Consider the following 22,422-nt stretch of genomic DNA (forward strand, 5'->3'; position numbering starts at 1 on the left):
TTTAGATTCAGCGAACAGACTATGGGACTTGTACAGAAAGCTGTGGAGGAAACTAATCAGTTTATCAAGAGTGATTTTACTTGTTGACTCACATGCTGCACTGCTGTAGTCTAAATAACCGTGCAATCAGCTCCCCCACGTAGTGCCACTAAGAATCTTCAAGTTTCTTAACACATCTGATTTTTAACTGATGCACGTGTAGCCCCCATGTGTCTACCGCAGGTAGTGGATAAAGGGGATGAAGAGTGCGCTTCCAGCGGAAGTGAACAGAGGTCTTATCGGTTGGAAACCGAAAGCCATGTTCTAAGGTCCACTGTTCCATTCTCCTAATAGCTTGCTGTAATTGTTTCCCTGTGATTGCCATATTTTGTGAGCTATAATACAGAGCAAAATTGTCCGCATATAACGATGGACTGTTTATAGCAACCATGCACAGAGTAACACTGGAAACCAATCCCTGTGAGACTAAATTTTCCTGAACGTGATATTGCGAATATGTACTCCCTACTCGGACACAGAATAAACAGAGGGACAAAAAATTCACAATAAAAACTGGTAAGTTACCTTAGAATTTCCACTGATGTAGGGCTGAAAGTTTGCCATATCGCCATGTGGTGCCATAGGCCTTTCCCAAATCAAAGAAAAGAGCTACAAAATGCTGTTTTCGGAGAAATGCATCCTGGATAGAACTCACCAGGGATACCAAGTGGTCAGTGGTGGAGCAAGCAGCTCGAAAGCCAGACTGATACTCCGAAAAACGTCCTCTTTTCTCCAAATACCACACAAGTCATCGATTTGCTATCCTCTCATAACAGTTTACACAGCCTGTTGACGAGACATATAGGTCTGTAACTTAGTCGTTGTCAGGCTTGAGGAGAGGAATTACTATGCCCTTTCGCCACATTAACGGAAACTTACCCTCTATCCAGATTCGGTTGAACACTCCAAGATGATACAACAGGCTAACCTCACTGAGGGGTTTCAACATCTGGTTATGGATATTATCTGCTCCGGGAGCTGTGTCCTTGCAAAGCGTCAAGGTGCTGCGGAGTTCCCACTCCATAAAGGGCATGAAGCGTGAGTAGTAAAACATAGATGATGGATGACGTTCTGCTTCCTGCTTCAGAGCAAGCGAATCGGAATGGTAATTCCCGTAAACAGGCACATCTGAGAAATGACTGAAGATAACCGTTTGCTACGCTGAGTGTGCTGGTTTTGCTGTGCTATAAAGGTATAAATCTAGCTCTCCTATTAACTTCTCAAACTCCCTTCCTTTGGGGCAAGTCATTTCAGAGCCCCATAATGGATGGTAGGCATTAAAATCGCCAATAATAGGAAAAGAGGTAGGAGCCAATCTATGAGGTTCATTACATCACTAATACTAAGAGATTGGCCTGGTGGAAAATAAACATTCTAAAACATTACAGGCACTGAACACATACCACTACTGCCTCCAGTTGGTGGTCTTATTGAAACCGCTTCACTGTAGGTTCAAAAGGAGTGAAAATACCAATACTACCAGAAGCCCTGTTAGCAAAATTCCATTCTGTTGAGTATAGTCTAAAATTTCCTAAGACCACATGATGATTTGGTCTGAGATTAGTTTCTTGAATAAAGACTATACTGGCTGATTAGCTGACACAGACGTCAACATTCCACTGTAAGGGTGTCATAGCGTGGACTTTAAAAATAATTTTAGGTTGTAAGTGGCGAGACACTTAATAACCTAAACACTACCTTCTCCATCTGAAGATGTCTTGGGCGTGGCTTTTGTCGACCCCTTGGGAGAGGGGGCGTGGTTTTTTTAAGCTGGAACAGGCTTCTTTGTGGTCAAAGGCTGGGAGGTCCCCGACTTCGAGCTTTTACTCTTTACAGCGTTGCTCACAGGGGCATCTGCAGCCTAGCCCACAGTGAACTTCACAGATGTTGCTGGAAGAAATGATGAACCTGGTAAACTCTGTACTATAATGCTCAAGTCTAGTGGCTTAGCAGCTGCATTCTTCTATTACTTCAACGTTTGTCCCTCCTGCTGGCAGGGTCCACTACATGGATTCGTTGTCTCCATTTAGTTCTGTCCTAGACCATGTCAGGGTGAAGACTGATGCTCTTCAGATATTTGTGAAGGGTATCGGCCCATTGCTATTTTCGTCGTCCTTTTGATCACCTACCAGTGAATTCTAACATGTAACCCATCTTCACGATAGTGTCGATGCCTGCCCTTAGTACATGTCCATTGTAGACGACTCTCGTGGATTTTTCTTGAATCGCTGCAATGCCAAATCTCTCCCAGGTGAAATCATTGGAGATGCGACCCAGTTTAGTGATGCCAGCTGTCCAGGATCTTAGTCTCCATGACTCCCAGCCGACGGTCTGTCTGTCGTAGCTGGCCAACATTCGCAACCATAGAGTGCAACAGGTCGGATAACAGTACGATAGAGTTTTGAGTTTAAATTATCTTTCATTTTCCAGTCGCAAGTGACATCAGTTTTTATTCTCCATTTCATCTGGGCTGAGGATATCCTTGCATTCACCTCTGGGCTCATAACCCAGAGGTCCGTGAATCGAAACCACGCTCTGCTACCACTTGTTACGTAGATATCCGTGGTAGTTAGAGGTGAAAGAAGGTGCGGGCTGGAATAGGTCTCAACTAAAAAATTAAAGTTAATTTAAAACTTTAACAAAGGTTATATTTTCTTTTCAAAATCAACAATTAACAGAGTATAACAGGTACCAAGTAGCAGATCAACAAATTAACACCTTACAGTACGTTACAAGAGTTGGGCTTCGAGTCCCAAGTTTAATTCCTGAGCTCCCAACTCACAACCACAATTGCTAAAGGGCAGAAAACCCCTAAGTACGAGGAGCACTTGCTCCTAATTACAATGTTAAGAAAAAGAGCAGACCCGCTCTCAATTTTACAAGCCTATCAAAGGCTACAACAACTTCATTTCTATCTGCCCTTAAGGCACACAAGGAAACAGGGATAATTAATACCCAACCTACCGGGCCTTCGCATGAATGAAAACAAAACAGGTTAAGTAAATGGCCCAAAATACAAAATTGAATGGAGGCGGTAACTTGCACTCCTACACCAAGTTTTTGTCTAAAACCTACGTGGCGCTAGGCCGATCATACAGGGGCTAATTCCAAGCTAGGGAGGTGACACGTATGAGAAAACTTTACTACATTAAATAAGAACGGTTATGAAAACGCAGTCACCTCCTATTCAAAAATGAAGGGGAGTTCGAGAGGGTGATGCACTCTCTATCCCCGCTTTACAGTAATTTATAGATTTAGAATTTATAGATTTTACATAGACAGAAAAGACTTTACATTTTAAAAAGGTAGGTTACATACTAAATGTTTCGAACCCTCCCTGAGAGTTCAACTGCTGAGCTAGCAAGAAATGAAGATGTTAACAGGCCATTACCTTGTAGATGAACTGCTGCTTGAAGAAAGAGGCGCTTCCCGCCCCCTGCTACATATTCACACACTGAGAAAGATGTTACTGAAGTGGCCCCGAGACAAGAAAATCAGCAGTTTATATACCCTCGTGGAACATTCGAGACCTTTCAGGAATGAGTAGACACACCCTTTCGATTTTATTGGATAACAGCAAAAACTAATACACAAGACGAGAAAGAAACACCTTATTGGTGGAAAATTAATTACCTAAATTCCTGATTGGTTACATTCAACACGGGCGGAAAGAAAGGATTTATATTGCCAACCCACAAACCCCAGAACAAAATTTAGTGAAAACAAAACTTATGAATGTTAAATTTCTTCAAGAAAGTTCATTCCTTTACACCAGAGTGCATTATCAAAGTTTTGGTAGGGACATCTGTTAGGGAATGTCCAAACTTCTTGATACGGAGCAAACAAACACAAATCAAAATAGATACAGTTCAGAACACTTCAAAATTACCAAATTTACAGTAGTGACATCTTCTGAATAACCGTTGAATTAGTTCAGGGGTTAAAGTTCCAAGTTTCTCCAGTAGAGAAGTTTCAATTGGTGCAATTTTTGAATTAGCGGCGTGGAGATGTACCGCCATTGTCAGTGATCGTAAAACCAAGATACTTGAATCTTCTCACTTGCGGCAGAATGGTTGTGGATCTAATGTCATGTGTTCAGTCTTCTTTTCTTAGATGCAGGCCGTATTGCTTAGCAGGTGCATTGATGAAATTAAACTTTAGGTGTGCTTCCTGGTATCAAAGATTGTATGTCCTGGTTCTTATTCTCACTGAGATAGACAGGGCAATTTCTAGCTCGAGTGAAGACCAGGGCAGTTAGTGCACCTGTTCACAGGTCTGATTTATTCTGCGCCATCAGCTTCTTTTCCACATGTACCACACATAGACTGATAAAAGAAACAGATACCATGTGTCTGAACCTTTGGCAGTTTTAGCACTGCATGGAAGGCAGAATGTACAACTCCATATCACAATGATTGGCTGTTATCTTGACTTTCTCTGGTAACAGTGACAAGTTAAAAGATACTGCGAAAGCACTGTTGATAACGTCTACAACATAAAGCGCCCGGCGTATGCCACGACACGCTTCTTCATGTCTTCCATCAACTCATCGTCTGTGCTCAAGATCAGGTTGTGGTGGAAGATGACTCTACGAACAAGATTCAAAGAATTGTGCTCTTCTACTTCGACAGCGATCTCGTCAAAGTGGTCGTACTTGATCAACTGATCAGCTTGAACTGCAGTGAGCATCTTGAACAACAAACTACCTTTGCACATTTCCTTTAGGTGTTCGAGTTTGCTGTAGACACCTTTGACGTGTCTACTAAAAAAAAAACTTCACCAGTTTGAAGTCTTGCCCATCGGTTTTGGTAACAAGCAGGAGCCTAGGGCAGTTGGATCCCATACTTTCACGCTCTGCTCTTTCCCAGGGGGTTCCCCCTGAGGAGTCAAAAGACTTGGGTGGCCAACAACCCTGGTCAGGCTTTTGACGTTTATTGGTGATGTTCAAAAATATTGTCATCGAATGCTACCCAGTCCAATTAGAGGGCTCTGTAGCGGAACCAAACAGCCAAGGCTATACCCACCCTGTCATAGCAGCATCAGAGCTCCGTTCTTCAAGTCATCCAGGAAGGCATGTACTCCGTAGTTTATATAGAGCATAATAACTATAATAAAATAAAAATACATTGATAATATGAATATACTCTGGCATTCGGCTGTGCTGGGACTTGTGCTGTCAGGTTGATACTTCTACAAGGTACATGGCGCTTCTACCTGGTGGATACCATCTGGGCTTCTGAGCATAGTCGCGTAAGTAAGAGGCCCTTTTACGACCTGTGCGTCTATTCAAACCCTCCCATCCACAGTTCACGATTCCAAGTCCCGCCTCTCACGACAGGCATGGGATACCGTGGGTGTTATTCTTTCGCCCCTACCCACAAGGGGATCCGACAGTTGATATAAGAACTGATGGAGTTAACACTCAGAAAAGGTCTGGTGCGTTTTGTCTCCAGTACTCCTCAATTTATATTGAGAGAGGCCATGGTAGATGTCGGCCAGATATTTCTTATTAATGGTGTGCATCTCAAGAACATCACGTACGCAGATGATAACGTATTTCCTGGTTCGTTGGAAGGTCCATAACAATTGACGGTTAAGACGATAGAAGTAAGTGCACTGCATAACTCAAATATCAATGTGAAATGGACAAAATTTATAGTTATTAGTAAATACTTCAAGGAAATTATTTCTAAATTATACTAACATTGAGAAAGGAAAGTTTAAATACCGAATAGAACAGGCATGAAGTGCCTTTGTCATAATCAGTTCAATATTCAAAAGTAACCATTTGAACACACAGGCCCAGCTTTGATTCGTGAAATTCCATGTCTTAAACATCTTGCTATATGGCGTAGAAACATGGACACCGAATGCTACCACTACAATAATTAGAAGCATTTGAGATGTGGGTCTGTAGATGTATAGTACGAATCTCCTGAACAGACCACGAGAGACGGCGGTGAATGTAGTACTTTGTTTGCAAACTAAGGCCAATAGATGTCAGAAGTTTCTATAAATTTCTGACGCAATCTGAAATGAACACACGAACTTGGATGACGCTTATAAGCGTTTGACACTGGGAAGAGGTCAAGCCATTGTTCATCTGGGGCATCTCTATTATTTTCAAGAGTAAAGGTTCGTTAAACAATATGTGTTGCAGACCTCAACCATGAGGCTATTACTTGCACAAGCTATATTGATACAGGGAATATTTCATTTACCTCAAAGACAGGCCCAGGGTTTGGTTCAATGCCTCCAATGAGCAGTGACATGGATATCACTGCGTAGAGGCCTCGAGAGGACTCTTTGGCAGGGATTAACTTTGCAGCAGGCTGACTCATTCTGTAACAAAAACGTACAGGATAACAATAGTAAACAGACAGCAGAGAGACTGTATTTATCTGCATAATGGATGCATTTTGCGCACAATTTTTATAACAACATTCTAGCGTGTGTCTTTTGTGCGAGGAATGTCCATAATGAAAAAGTTGTACACACTCGTATTATTGTATTAATCGTAATATAGTATTATATAATCCAAGAATAAAAGATTGAAATAGTAAAAGAATTGAAAGATCTCGGAGAACGGATTAGTTAAGATGGTATGGAATCCAGGAGAAATGAAATGGTCCTCCAACTGAAAAAAGATACATAAAACAAGAAATACTTTTCATGGGGGTCCAAAATTAAACATTATAAAACAGTGATTTAAACAGAAGCACTGTACGCAACAGCAACACTAAACATGAATTTCAAAGGCCAGATGAGAAACTCGAGCTAAAACAAGGAAAAATTTAAGAAAGATCATAGGACCAAAATTTCAAGATAGTAAGATAATATACATCAAGAATGAAATCCTCTACAAGAAAATTGAAAACTCTCAGAGTGCGAAAAATAAGGATATATTTTTACGGTCATCTGCTCAGAATTAACTCTAAGAGATTAATCAAACAAAACCCAACTGGTTTAAAGAAGGTGAAAAAGACGTAGTAGAATTAAAAATTACAGACAATTCACTATTCGATCGAACAGTTACAGTAATAACTAGAGACAAAAATATAAGGCCCCAAGACAAATCTACGTTAAGAGCCAAACCTATTCTCTCAGAAGAAGAGAGGAAACGAAGATCAAATTAAATGAAGAAATACTGTGCACTAAGAAAAGAACACACAGATAAATGATTGATTCAACGTTCCCCAAAGAGGTTGAAATTAAGGAAGAAAATAATGATCACCATATGCCCACAGTTAGATGCCATTGAGGATGCCTGCTAGCACATTCATCAGATGACAATGGCTGAGTTATCACTCGTTCATCACTACAGCCACCTACTGCAGGCACTTCAGCAACACTGCGTTATTTGCCGTCAAGTGCACGATAAAGAGGACCAAATGCGATCGGAGTTTGTTGTTTTGGACACGGTTACAATACTCCATCCTTCATTTTTCTACATCGCTAAAAAATATTTCACTCACTCTTAAAACACTGTCATCTCCGTTACACACATGCTATGGAAATATTTGCTATCCTTCGGGGAAAGTGTAGTGCGTGGTTAATGAATTAGTTTTATTGCGTACTAGTGTCCATCTGATTTGAAGGTTTTTAAAATATTACTAAGAACAAGTCTCACAATCCCAGTTTTCAAGAACAAGGGTGATCCAGCTGTGTGTTCTCATTACCATGGAATCTGCCTCCTGTCACATACAATGAAAATTTCCCAAAGGATTCTTGATGTAGTGCTGGTTTTGCTAAAAATGAAGATACTTGGACCTGTGTTAGCTGTGGCGACAGCAATTTAAATAGCGGTAACAAACCTAGGTGTACAACGGTCAACGAATCGCTGGCGTCTCATTCCTTGGAGGATGGAGGTAATGATAATGTACTTGTAATTCTCTCTTTATTGCAACAGGATTTACAAGCATAAAAGCGGAGAATGAGATTTTAAAGGAGAAGGTACGTTTACTGGAATCTAAAGTACCGGTACCAGTAAACACTCAGAACACGGGTGGCTCCGTGAATTCTAGCGCATGGTGTCAAGTTGCTTCAGATTCTAGGAGGAAAAGTGTACAGTTAAATAAGGACAACTTTGCAATTGACACCAAAAATAGATTTTCAGCCCTGAGAGAAGTAAGCGATACGCAAGGTATCCGCACGGGAAGCAGTCAGACGTATAGCGCAAGACTCGTTACGAGAAGCGACAAAGTTAGGCCTAAAATCCCACACAGTGCACCGGCGAAAGTGTCGAACATTCTCATATTTGGTGATAGCCAGGCGAGGGGAATTGCGGAGAAAATGAACAGTAAAGATATTGCAGCATCGGCTGTCATCTATCCTGGGGCTCCAATGAAGAAGATATTGGAAAACACGGAGCAGGCGGCAAGAAATCTCGGAAGTCGTGATGCAGTAGTGATCATCGGCGGGACGAACGACGTAGCTCACAACGACGCTAAGAATGTTATTTCTGAACTTAAATGTACACTAGGTAAGCTGACTCACACTAATATCTTTGTAGCGAACGTGCCCCACAGGCATGATTTGATTAGAGACTCGTGTGTGAACATTGAAGTGGACAAAGTTAATACAGATATGGTTAAAATTTGTAAACATTTTCGTAATACACAGGTAATTGATAGCAGCAGTTTCGAGAGACACTGTTACACAAAGCATGGCCTTCATCTAAACAATTTAGGTAAACAAAAGATAGCAAAGATTGTTCTAGATTTTATTAATCTTAAGATATGTACTGTAAAAAAGGCAACTCCCTTGAGTTATAATACTGACCAGGAAAACTAGTAGAAAGAGCCAGCCGTACTTCAAGCTGGCTCAGCCAACTAGAAAATGAAACTCAGGAAAGTAAGGAATTTCAAGTTACCCAATTGCAACAGTCAAGTTTTAGGGAGGAAGGGGGTCTGAGATTGCTCTTGGTAAACTGTCAGAGTGTAGTAAATAAACAATTAAAATTCGGTACATTGATGGAATATTATGAGACTGATGTGGTGATAGGAGTCGAATTGTGGTTGAGAGAAGGGGTGGGTAACAGAGAAGTATTTCCAGAAGGGTACACAGTCTATCGTAGAGACTGAGGGGATAAACAGGGAGGAGAGGTGTTTATTTTGGTGAAGGAAACTTATTGTTCACATGAATGGTTTACCGATGAAAGGGATGAAATATTAGGGATAAAATTAATTTGTGATCATATGAAGGAGGTGGGAATTATAGGAACATACAGGCCTGGAAGAGAGGAAAGAGACGTGGAAATATTTGAGAAAATAATAGATTATACTCATAAAAACAATAATAATGATGTGCTAATAATTGGGGTAGATCTAAACTTGCCTGAAGTTGAATGGAATGGAGCTGCAAGTGAAGCCCATGAACAGAAACTGGCAGATAAGTTAATTTGGGAGGGAGGATTTACACAAGTAGTACAAAAACCAACTCGTCTCAATAACTTACTAGATGTATTCTTGGTTAAACCATGGGAAATTGTTGATAAAACTGAGGTAATTGAAGGAATAGGTGTCCACAAGGCTGTAATAATGGATGTAGGACTGGTACCAAAAAGGCTTAATAAGAGGGTCACACAAGACAAGAAATTGTACAGAAAAAATAAAGTTGATGAATTTGGGACTTACCTTAAATCACAGTTCAGTTGTTGGATAAGTGAAGGGAATAATGTGGATACACTTTGGGCTAAATTCAAAGGAATTATTTGGGAAGGAGAGAAAAGATTTGTACCTGTTAGGAAGGGTAAAATGACCTCAGACCCTGTTTATTATACAAGGGAAATAAAAAAATTAAAAAGAAAATGTAGAATAGTAAACAGGAAAATCAAAGAAGGTAGGGAGAGTAGAGAAACTAGAAAACAGCTAATGAGGGAACTGAATAGAGTGAAAAAGGAAGCAAAAGAGAATTATATGAATGGCATTGTTGAAGAGCGTAATGACCACAAAGGGAAATGGAAAAAGCTGTATTCATATATCAGGAATCAAAAAGGAAAGGGAATCCAAATTCCTACAATGGTGGGAAAAGGGGGTGAACACTATTTAACAGATACTGAGAAAGCAAACCTCTTTAGTAGGGAATTCAGAGATTCAGTAGATGATTGTTAGGATTGGAAACCGAAACAGAAGATAGAGAGGGAGAGAGACATAGGGAAACAAGAAGCTTCTCATTCACAAATGAAGATATTTTTGGAGAAATCCAACTGCTTCATTAAGTAAAAGCAGCAGGAAGTGATCAAATTACTGGAGAGGTGTTAAAGACAATGGCGTGGTACATAGTGCCTTATTTAAAATTTCTCTTTGACTATGTCATAAATAATAGTGTAATACCAAAGGAATGGAAGGAATCTATAATAATACCAATTTATAAAGGAAAGGGTGATAAAAGGAAACCAGAGAACTACAGACCAATCAGCCTGACCAGTATAGTTTATAAAATACTGGAGAGTTTAATATCAAAGTACATCAGAGGGATATATGATTATAAAAATTGGTTCATGAGGAGCCAGTATGGATTTAGAAAGAAATTTTCTTGTGAGGCACAACTGGTGGGATTTCAGCAGGACATATCAGATCAATTGGATTCAGGAGGTCAGTTAGATTGCATAGCCATAGATCTTTCCAAAGCCTTTGATAGAGTGGAACATGGAATATTATTAAAGAAATTGGAGGGAATAGGACTGGACGTAAGGGTTACACGTTGGGTGAAAACATTTCTAAATTCAAGGGTTCAGAAAGTCAAAGTAGGAAATAACGTATCGCAGGAAGAGAAAGTTTGGAAGGGAATTGCACAGGGTAGTATAATCGGTCCGTTACTTTTCTTAATATACGTAAATGATTTAGGGAATAATATAACATCAAAAATAAGGTTGTATGCAGATGACATAATTGTTTATAGGGAAATAAATACCATTGAGGATTGTTCAGAATTACAAAGGGACCTTGAGAGTATCCAACAATGGGTTGAAGAGAATAATATGAAGGTTAATGGAGGCAAATCAACTGTTACAACATTTACAAACAGGAGTTTTAAAACTGAATTTGAATATACTTTGGATGGGGTAGTTATCCCAAAAGATGGCAAGTGCAAATACTTAGGTGTGAGATTTGAAAGTAATTTGCACTGGAAGGGTCATGTGGATGACATTGTTGGGAAAGCATACAGATCCTTACATGTCATAATGAGGCTACTTAAAGGATGCAACAAAGAATTAAAAGAGAAAAGTTACCTAAGTATGGTTCGTCCATTATTGGAATATGCAAACAGTGTTTGGGATCCTCACCAAGAATACCTAATAAAAGAAATAGATAGTGTAAAGAGGAAAGCAGCAAGGTTTGTAACAGGGGATTTCAGGAGAAAGAGTAGTGCATCAGAAATGTTAAAGGAACTAGGGTGGGAAACTTTAAGTAGGAGAAGGGAGAAAACTATACTTATAGGGTTATATAGAACCTATACAGGAGAAGCAGCATGGGGAGATATCCGTGAGAGGCTTCAGTTGGAAAATAATTATATCGGCAGGACTGACCACAAATGTAAAATTAGAAGAAATTTTAGTAGAAGCGATTGGGGTAAATTTTAATTCATTGGGAAGGGTGTGAAGGAGTGGAACAGTTTACCAGGGGTAGTGTTTGATCCTTTTCCAAAATCTGTACCGATATTCAAGAAGAGAATAAACAGCAACAGAGAAAATAAATGAAGTGTTAGAGGGCATTCGACCAGTGCAGGTTAATGTGAATAAAAAATGCGTATGAATAAATTAATTCCACCCCGTAGTCTAAGGAGTTTGGACAGCCAAAGTAGGGGGCTGCCTGTAGGGGTGAAGTACAGTGGGGACTTCGAGGGCCCTGGGACCTCTACGGTAGCTGTGAAGGCCCTTCAGGAACTCTGAAAAGTGGTGGCAAAAGGGGCTCTGGTTAAGATGCAGCAGGTCCGTTATGCTACTTAGTTTCCAGAATGGGTAAAGGGAAAAAAATGCAATGTAAATTTTAATCTTATACCAGTTGTATAGTATAATTTGACGTAATTCCACATACTGTATATCAGTTGACTATATTTGTAAGTAGTACAGGAGATATTATAAGTAGAATTTTGTAAACAATATAAATTTACTAAGGATGAGCTGTTTAATAGAAAAAATTGTTAGCGTAAATTGTATAATATTGTATTATAGGAAAATTTTCTTCTTTTGTTAATTTAATATTTAGTGTTTGATAATAATGTATTTTAGTGTACCATTTGCCACCGAGGTAGACACCTCATTTGTAAATAAAGAGATTTTTTATTTTTTTTTATTTTTGACATCATCTTAGTATTTGTCCCGTAATGGAGCACGAGTTTTCCTCAGCAAGCGTATCCAAGACTGCATAAGGAGGTGATAAAAGTGCTCTCTATGTTTATGTTTAACAACTGCATGATATTGTCTATCTCAGCGAAAATCGCTGCGGCTTCGTTAAAGAATCTGGAACCACGGATACAATCTTTGTAGCTCATTGAGATGCATTGTGAAAAAGGAAAACCCATTTACATTGCATTTCTTGAACTTGAGAACACTTTTGACCGTCTAATGTGGTATGCAATATGACACCATGGAGTTCAGGAACAACTCATTAATTCGGTTCAAATGCTCTATGTTAACACCAGTAGTAGAGTATCAAGTGACGCTGGTATATCCGACAGATTTCCAATCAAAGTTAGTGTTCATCAACGTCCAGACTTGTCACCTCTACTTTTTAGTTGTATAGTGTAATGGACACGGTCAAACGAGACACAGCACGAAGTTCCATGGAACTTTATGCGGATGGTGTCATGCTTGCCAGTACCACCAAACATGATCTGAAACACCAGCCCTCAGAAGATTTGGTCTTCATTTTAACATCAAGAAGACATAATTTCTTACAGACCAGAGTGATGTTGATATTGAAGTCAATGATCGATACTTTCTGTTACCGTACAACTTATGGAGTAACACCAACATTAATGCTGAAGGGAGATAATGGGAATGTTCTGTGCAGGGTTGTCAAATACTTGAAATCAAAATACGGGACAGATGCGCGATCGAGGAAATCAACGGGCTCGTATTCTACAAGTTATAAACTTCATTTCACTTATTATTATGTTGACATCATAGTGCAATTTATTAATGCATTCCTTAATATTTATACACAGACTGAAACTTACAGCATCGAGCAAGTTGGCCGCGCGGTGTGGATCATGTAGCTACGAGCTTGTATTCGGGAGACAATGGGTTTGAACCCCACTGTCAGCAGCCCTAATGACGGTTTATCTCTAATTTCCCATTTTAGACCAGGCAAATGCTGGGGCTGTCTTAAGACCACGGTCAACTCCAATCCTAACGTAAGACCCGCCTCTGTCGGTGCGACGTAAAACAAAGAGGAAAAAACTAAGTTTATGTAGTTATTCATACCAGTTCTTTCAATTCCAATATATTTTAATTTCTCTGAAGTGGTGTTAACAATTTTAGTCATTCTCTGCATGACACTGAAGAAAAATTTACAGAAATGAATAGCTCAGACCTAATCAAATCAACAGAACATAATATTTTTCACAGCTGATATTTTCACATGAACATGCTGGGAACTCGGACTACCTCAGGTAGATGTCCGCTATTACGCGTCTTATTCGCCAGGATGGACAACCTGAGAACTGCAAACAATAACATTTAAAAAAATTAAAAATCTACAAACTCACAGCACATAAATAAACCAAGGAGTCAAGAAATCTATCCTCTTTGAAAGAAAGAAGAAAAGCTTTTGTTACTTATCAGAGGTGGAAACAATGGTGTATTTCTTTCGAAGTTCAAAATACGGGACAATTGACATCCCGGATAAGAACTGTCCGGGACGCGGGACATTTAACATCAATACGGTAGTGTCCCGTAAAATCCGGGATGTCTGGTAACCCTGGTTCTGCGACAAGTGAATGCTGATACACATGAAGTCGAAATACAGTACCTACAGATGTTTGTCCAGTCGCTATCTACGGAGCTGAGTGCTGGCCAGTTACGAGACAAGTAGAACACAACTTCACGTTATGGAGATGTGTATGTTGTGTTGGTTGATGGGAATATCGTATTGACCACATTACAAACAACTTTATTCGGAGGAAGATTGGCATCGCCCCAATATGTGAGAAAACGCTTCAGAGGCATCTCCTATGCCATGGCCACATCAAGCACACAAGCACACAAGCACACAAGCACCTGTCATCGGAACTCGACCAACTGGAAGGCCAAAACAATGACGGCAGGATGCCATTAGCACCGACGTTAGAGAACTCCACCTGCGGAAAATGATGTTCCTAGATCCATCGTGCGGACACTACAGAGAGTAGGATAAATACTTAGAAGAGAAGAAGAAGAATACGTTGTTGAAAATGAAATTTTTTTTTCTGAAAATTTCAGGGGAAAATGTTATGCATCCAATACACGAATAAATACGGTAATAAAACATTAAACTCGTATGAAATCTTAGATAAGGATAAATGCAAGCAGGACAAGTTTTAGGTTCACCAACAAGATGGTAAATTAAGTTTCCAATTCACCTTCAATTCAAGACTAAACATTAATAAAGTTGAAAACTTTACAGTGTGGTAACTACTCATAGAACTTCCTTGTCAGCATGGAATGCATGAGTTTTCATTTCATGACTCCCACATGCATTAGCCGGGATTCCAACCGTGACTGCTCTGCTGAGAAGCCAGTGAGCTAAGCCACTCTTCTACCACCCTCTAAAACCGTTTGCTGTTCACAAGCTCGACTAAACTCAATACAAGTTTCAGGCTAGGAAAGATGAAATTAATGTAACACTGTAATATCACAGAAGTCCAGATCAGGTAGTTGTATCAACACAATTACAGCTTGGATGCTCAATTTAAGTCCCTGACGTTGGTAGGCCGCGCATGAGAGGGAGTCTAGCTAGCTGTCTAGCCATCGACTGACATCAGGCTGACACAGTCAGATTGTTTTGCAAGTTGAATGGAACAGTGAGGAGAATCCGACTCTGCCAGCTCCTACAGACAGATCTGTGGATGTCATTTTAACTCTGTACATTTCATAAATATAAATATTACTACCACCCTGCTTCCTAAATCAAATTATGCTGTGTTCTGTCAAAACATCAAGAAGTCACAAATGTGTGTTTTGAACCCAGGTTGTTCACAGTGCATGCCATACGAAATAAAGTTCAGTATAACATAATAACGTTTTTGGCTTTACATCATACTAACCACTTCTTTACGGTTTTTGGAGACGCCGAGGTGCCGGAGTTTAGTCCACCAGGAGTTCTTTCACGTGCCGGTAAACCTACCCAACGAGGCTGACGTATTCGAGCACTTGTTTAAAATACCACCAGACTGAGCTAGGATCGAACCTGTCAAGTTCAGTATAATCAGTACAGCTCCTATAATGTACGGTAATCCCAAATACTGTAATTATATAAACACTCCCACACAATTAAACAGCTTATTAATGGCCACATTAGGGAGCTGATGCCCAGCCCAGACAGTGAATCACAAATTACAATAATTGTTTTATTTTGTTCAGAGACTGTTAAAATGCAATGAAATAAATATAAACATAAAAAGTTATTAAAATAAAATGAAACAAAGTACAATAATTTATACTATGTTCAAAATTATGCTTGACATTACTTGACACTACTGTAATGATACAGTACCAGCCTCGGCCCCACTTTCCATAAAAGTGTTAACATAAATACCACTTCCCACATTTGGCTGTGCAATGTTTTTGAAGAAAGTTTGGAAAGGATAGGCAGCAAAGCAGCTAGTCAATATTTATTTGTAGCCCTACAACTTTGTACTTTAACACAGTTAAAGAAAGTAGCACTAGGACGAGAGGTACACGTAAGAGTTTCAAGGTAAGTTACTCGGAGTTTTATCACAATGATGACACCACGAACAATGAAGCTCCAATGACGACAGACATTTCTATCTGGCTGAAGAACAGCTATGTGCTTGGTAGGTCCACTGACTGGCAAACAGACCAGTGCGCAGCTCAGGGCCAGGGACCTAAATCTAGGATCTGAGCTGTACCCATTTTCTCACTGTCAGCTTAGAAAAAATGGACTGTCTCACAACGTGGCGAGAAGTGAGCATTGAAGTGGAGGACTGTACTTTGTAATGAGTTATACTTTCTCTGAATAAATGTTGGTAACTGGCCGCACAGAATGCTGTTGAATCCTTTCTTATTTTAGCATAGGTATCAAACTCTTTTCAAGTCCAAACTCCAGATATCAGATTATTCTTGTTTTTCTACTTTAAAATCTATGTTTATTTTTTGTAAAGAACATTTAGTTTCCTTACAGTCTGTGTAGGACGAGCTACAACAGATTCGTCCACTTGTTAGAATGCATAGATCTTGGTCCATTCCGCCTCCACTTTGTTAATATAAAGGTCTGTGGCCATTATATTTAAATGTAGGAATAAATAATAGTTTTTGAAGTAAAAACTTATCCTGAAGACTAATTAATAGTCTACTACCAAAATACAATTATTCAAACACTGTCAAAGGACCAGAGCTCATACTAATTTCCCAAAGGGATATCCCTCCACTTCAAATTGGTGGACATGTGCGAGAAACAAATTAATGAACTCTTTCATATTGATATTCAAATGGCCTTTATACCACAACCATAAGTAAGATGGAGTATTTTAAAACACTAACTTTTTAATCTTTTACTTCAATCAAGCACCTACAGTACTTTCAACTGGAAAAATTATCACACGCAATGTGTTTCAGTACGTTACCAGCTCTTGTACTGAATTGTGCCTTCATGAAAATTAGACCTACTTTCTACAGTCCTTGCAGTAACCCCACTAAGTCTTAAACTTGCTGCCATAATTTCAATTTCAATAATAATAATAATAAAGATAAAATGGTGGTAACTAACACAGCAGAGAGAGCAACTGATACCAAAGCTAAGTGCATTTGACGTAAATGCTGACCAGCCAGCTGACACCATGTGGAATGAAATCACTGATTGTACACGGCAGGCAGCAGTTGAAACACTTGGCAAGACCAAACTAGGGAAACTATTCACTGACAAGCAGACTTGGAGGTGGAATGAGGACGTTCAGCTGGCCATCAAAACAAAGAGACCTAGCAACAAACAAGACTTAGAGAGGATCTCGAGCAGTATCAGCTGCTAAACATGCAGTTGACACTGCAAAGAACTACTATTACCAAGACATTTATAATCAGTTGGATACAGATAGAGCAAACAAGTTTTTTATCACCTCGCCAAATCCCACCATAGAGCAACCCAAGACGATGGTTATATCGTTCAAATCAAGGACAACAATCATCAAACCCTACGCAACCAGGCCCCCATCCTTCACAGGTGGAGGGATAATTTCAAGGGTTTGAATAATGAGGAATTTTCCCATCCACCGATAGTACGTGGATGCCCAATTTATGGAAGTATCCCAGCCATTACCATTCAAGAAGTCTTAGGGGCTATGCAAAACGTGTAAAGTAACAAAGCACCAGGACCAGACCATATACCATCCGATGTCTGAAAGATCCTTGGGCAGCGTGGAGCTGAGATTCTCATGAAGCTGTTTAAAGGAATTATCCATGATGGTAGCATACCTGCGATTTGGCTGACCAGCACTATAGTCCTTATCTGGAAAGGCAAAGGTGATGTTGGTGAATCCGTCGATTACCGACCAATACGTTTATTATGTCAGACGATGAAGAGTTTTGAACGTCACCTATGTAACATCGTACAAATGTATACAAACCAATGCGGCTATGTCAATAGCTGACGCTATTCATACAGCCCGTCTCCTGGTGGAAAAACATAGAGAGAAAAGCAAACCTCTACACTAAGCCTTTTTGGACTTAGAGAAGCCTTTTGAGCGGATACCACATAAGCTTATTTGGAAATCCCTCCGATCCCATAATGTTCTAGAAGCTTATGTCCGATGGATCGAACTTTTCTATGACAAAGTCACCAGTGTGGTTCGATGTTTGGTAGGGATCCGATCCTCATTTCCTATCAATGTTGGGGTTCATCAGGGTTTAGCACTGTCACCTTTCTTATTTATCCTATGTATGGATACAATCACAGCTGACATACAGACGCCATACCCGGGGACCATCTTATATGCTGATGATGTCCTCACCTCAGACGGAAAGACATTACCAGACACCCGAGCACGAGTAAATGCTGCATGGCTGAAGTGGCATCAGGTCACTGGTGTGCTATGTGACAAGAAAACTCTCACCCGGCTGAAAGGAAATGTCTACCAATCCACAGTCCGACCAGTTGCAGTCTATGAGTCAGAATGCTGGCCTACAATTAAGAAGCATGAGCAGGTTCTACATGGTATGGAGATGCAAATGTTGCGTTGGTCACTGGGTCTTACAAGATTGGGCCATGTCAGAAATGAAGATGTCCGAAGGCGATTGGGAGTGGCTCCTATCCCAGAGGAGATGCGAGAATCACGACTTAGATGGTATGGTCATGTTGTCCGAAGCCCTGCAGACTTAATGATATTCAACCCTCCAATTTGATCCAGGAGGTTCTCGATCCCGAGGTCGTCCCAAGAAGCGATGAAGACGTCTTGTAGGCATTACTGAAGCTGACACCCTTGACCGCATGAAGTGGAGGATGGCATGTTGTGATGTTTGGGACATCACTGCATGTTTTCAATTATTGATCTATATAATTAATTGATAAGAGGTATATATTTAATAACTGATAGGTCATGTTTAAATTAATATATATCGGGTTTTATCATCCATTTCAATCATCATTTCATTTCTTTGTATCGCGGCTATAACGTATTCTGAACGAACAAATTATTGGGTAAAGTATTTCAACATCATTCGTATTTATAACTTGCAGTAAATTTTCCAATAGCCGTTGTGAGGTGACCAGAGTCAGCAGGCTAAACTCAGCACATTTCCAGGAAAAGTACGTCATCTAGGTTACGAGAGACCTCACCCTCTCCACCTCATGAAGAGACAGTTAATACATTATAAACGCCAACTTTTCGTAATGCGGGACCTGACGCTTTATTTCAGCGGGAAAGTGCAGCCTATGTGAATGAATGTAATGAAGCAACGAGATGGATTCACAGCAATACGTAGGAGAAGGGATGAGACCTCGAATCTTACTGGACCATGTGATATGGCTGATGGAAGGAGACTTTTGAACCGATATATACCCGCTGACAAGAGCTGGAGAGGACATTCTTATTCAGATTCTCATTCTGATTCTCACTCTTGGAAGACACTCTTACTACGATTCTACGTCTGTACATCGGAGAAGATTTAAACTTAGTTCACTTCGCATCTGAGTATATACTACTCAAAAGCTACTCTCATTGGGACTTGTTATCTCAATGACGAGAGGTAGTCAACGGGAGACCGGTTTTGACTAGTATAGGGGAGGAGAGCTTTTATTATGAATTTAGCTACGCTACTGTTCCGTAATACGGAAGAATACAAGTGTATTCTCTCCATGAACATAACCCATGGTGGTTTTGCATTTAAAATTAGGACTCATTACGACTTTATGTAAGGAGTACAGCAGGAAGTGTTAAAGACAGGAAATGTAGAAGTAGGACTGGAATCCAACAACAGATGAGGCAGCCTGTACGAGAGATCCACCCATCTTCAGCTTCAAGACAACAGAGTCTACATTTGGTGAGCTTATGGTATAAGTTACTGCAAGTCTTCGCGCAACAGTTCATTTTTAAAATTAATTTCATTCAATTTTTCTTTTGCTTCCGTAAGTTCAGATTTTGTTAATACGCCGTTACGTCACGTTTTTTCATCCTAATAAATAGCTGTTTTAATTTGTATGTTCTGAAATTATTATTAATGATCCTTAAATTCGAAGTTAGTGTACTTAATGATTTGTGTTCCGTTCACCTCACCCCTGGGAGTTTTTGAGTCTCATTACTTATTATTATTATTATTAATTATCAACTTTTGTTTTCAAGCCATAAGCTTGAAGACTGGCGCCCTTGGGATATCGTTTATGGAGAAACAATGACATATCATTTATTTATTTTAATATTAAAGTGACCCGCCACGTTATAATTTTGTCAAACATCTGTGGGCCGAGTGGGTACGTCACACCCACACAAATATGTCAAGGCAGTTGACGATCAAATACAATCTATGTTAGCTGATGGGATTATTGAAGTGTCTAATAGCCAGTATGTAAATTCTTTAATCGTTGTGCCTAAGACTGATGGGAGCGTCAGACTTTGTATTGATGGGAGAGATATGAATAGACGTATTTGTGCTGACCAGTTAAAATCACAGACTATTTAAGAGTTAATTCATGGTTTTCAGTGTAAAAATGGTTTTCATCTCTGATTTAAGAAGTAGTTTTTGGCAGATTCCTTTGAGAGTGGAGGACAGGCCTCTGACAGCATTTAGTCATAAGTACAGCTTGTATCAGTTTCAGCGCGTTCCCTACGGGACGAAGACAAGTTCTGCAGCCTTAATTAGAGCATTAAATATTGCATTAGGTGATGGTACAGGTGATTTCGCCACGGTTTATATTGATGATCTGGTGATTGCGTCTAGGACCTTTGAAGAGCACTTGTGTCACTTAGAGAAGGTGTTTACTAAGTTAGAGCGTGCTAGTTTTACTTTGAAGTTAGACAAGTGTGTTTTTGGTAGACAGGAGGTTACATTTTTGGGACACCGTGTATCTGCGATAGGGGTTACGCCTGAAAGTACAAGGATTGAGAAGATATTGAATACCAGTACACCTAGAAATATCAAGGAATTAAGGTCGTATATTGGAGTATGCAATTTCTTTAGACTCTTTGTACTAAGATTTGCAAACTTACTTGAGCCGTTTAGAGACTTGTTAAAAGCCGGTAGTAAGTGGAGATGGACAGAAGATCACCACAAAGTTTTTAATGATTTAAAAGAAGGTTTCAGGCAAGCGGTTGTTCTTAAGTACCCCGTGGCAAATAAGAAGCATGTGTTACTCACTGACGCATCTCACTATGGTCTGGCTGGAGTATTATGTCAAGAGGATGACAACGGAGACTTAGGAATTGTGTCATTAGCGTCTAGAGGTTTAAGTGGACCGGAGAAACGGTATTCCATTACCGAGCTTGAATTCTTAGCTATTGTGTATTCCTTAAGTAAATTTAGGATGTACTGTATGTTTTAGGTGTAAAATTTGAGATTAGGACTGATCATCATGCTCTTTCATTTATACCTACATGTAAGCTATCATCCAATAGGGTTAGTAGGTGGATACTGGCCTTACAGGAGTACAATTTTTCTGTTGTGCATATAAAAGGAAAAGACAATGTCCTTGCTGATCTGTTGTCCAGAGATCAGAAATTGTGTGATGAAGGAAGTTTCCTGAAAACACAGGAAGGCATTTTAATTTGTGCATGCCTTAGTAAGGACAATAAGCCTGCTCTAAACAGATTACACAACCTGTTGGCGGAACAATCTGTGGACGAAGAATGTAGGGAACCTTTGTCTGTACTTCAGGGAGGTGAGCAGGTTACTGTGACTCGCGGTAGACACGTTTTTAAATTGTTAGACGGATTTCTAGCTAGAAAATGTAGCGAACATAAATGGGCTATTTGTGTACCCAAATCGCTACGTGTAGAGTTAATTTGGTTCATCCACAGGGAATTAGGGCATTATGGTGCTAATAAGGTTCTGTTTGAAATCCAACAGAATTTTATCTGGGACAAGATGGGAAGAGAAATCAGAAAGGTTCTGGCCACTTGTGATCGAGTTTACGTAAATATATTACGAGTCCGGTGGACTTCCCGTAGAGCTGGAATATAGGTCAGTGAGCTAGGCCACGCTTATCTCTTATATAATATAAACCTGTCGCAGCGTGGAGTGACCGCTCTCTGGAAGGTGGAGTTTCCCGAGTTTTGTTTTGCTTGCTACACGATGTGTGTGTATATGATTGACACGAGTTCATTACCAAGGTTACATCTGTTCTCTTTATGTAATGCCATGTATGGGTAATCTAGTATTTGATTTAATATAATGAGGATCATTAATATTGCAGTTTAAGATTTGTAAATTCACCGTAGACAATATGATGTCTTCATAAAGACTTGCAATAATTTTACGCTAGGCTAAAACCACGTGAATGTGTTAGCGTGTGTAAAGTGATAGTCATACTTTATTAAAGTGACCCGCCACGTTATATTTTGTCAAACATCTGTGGGCCAAGTGTAAAAAAAAGAATGCTGGCCTACAATTAAGAAGCATGAGCAGGTTCTACATGGTATGGAGATGCAAATGTTGCGTTGGTCACTGGGTCTTACAAGATTGGGCCATGTCAGAAATGAAGATGTCCGAAGGCGATTGGGAGTGGCTCCTATCCC

General features: G+C 39.8%; 1 protein-coding gene across 4 annotated transcripts in view; it reads right to left on the reverse strand.

Moving 5' to 3' along the window:
- The window catches only part of LOC137503204 (ankyrin-1-like), a 176,147-nt gene that overhangs the window by 5,658 nt on the left and 148,067 nt on the right, over positions 1-22,422 (reverse strand). For all 4 annotated transcript variants that reach the window (XM_068230719.1, XM_068230720.1, XM_068230717.1 and 1 more), the window contains one exon: positions 6,261-6,381. In XM_068230719.1, the coding sequence (XP_068086820.1) occupies positions 6,261-6,380 (120 nt within the window). In that variant the 5' untranslated portion in view covers position 6,381. The remainder of the gene's footprint in view (positions 1-6,260; positions 6,382-22,422) is intronic.

This window comes from Anabrus simplex, chromosome X, assembly GCF_040414725.1.
Source record: "Anabrus simplex isolate iqAnaSimp1 chromosome X, ASM4041472v1, whole genome shotgun sequence".
Lineage (NCBI taxonomy): Eukaryota > Metazoa > Arthropoda > Insecta > Orthoptera > Tettigoniidae > Anabrus > Anabrus simplex.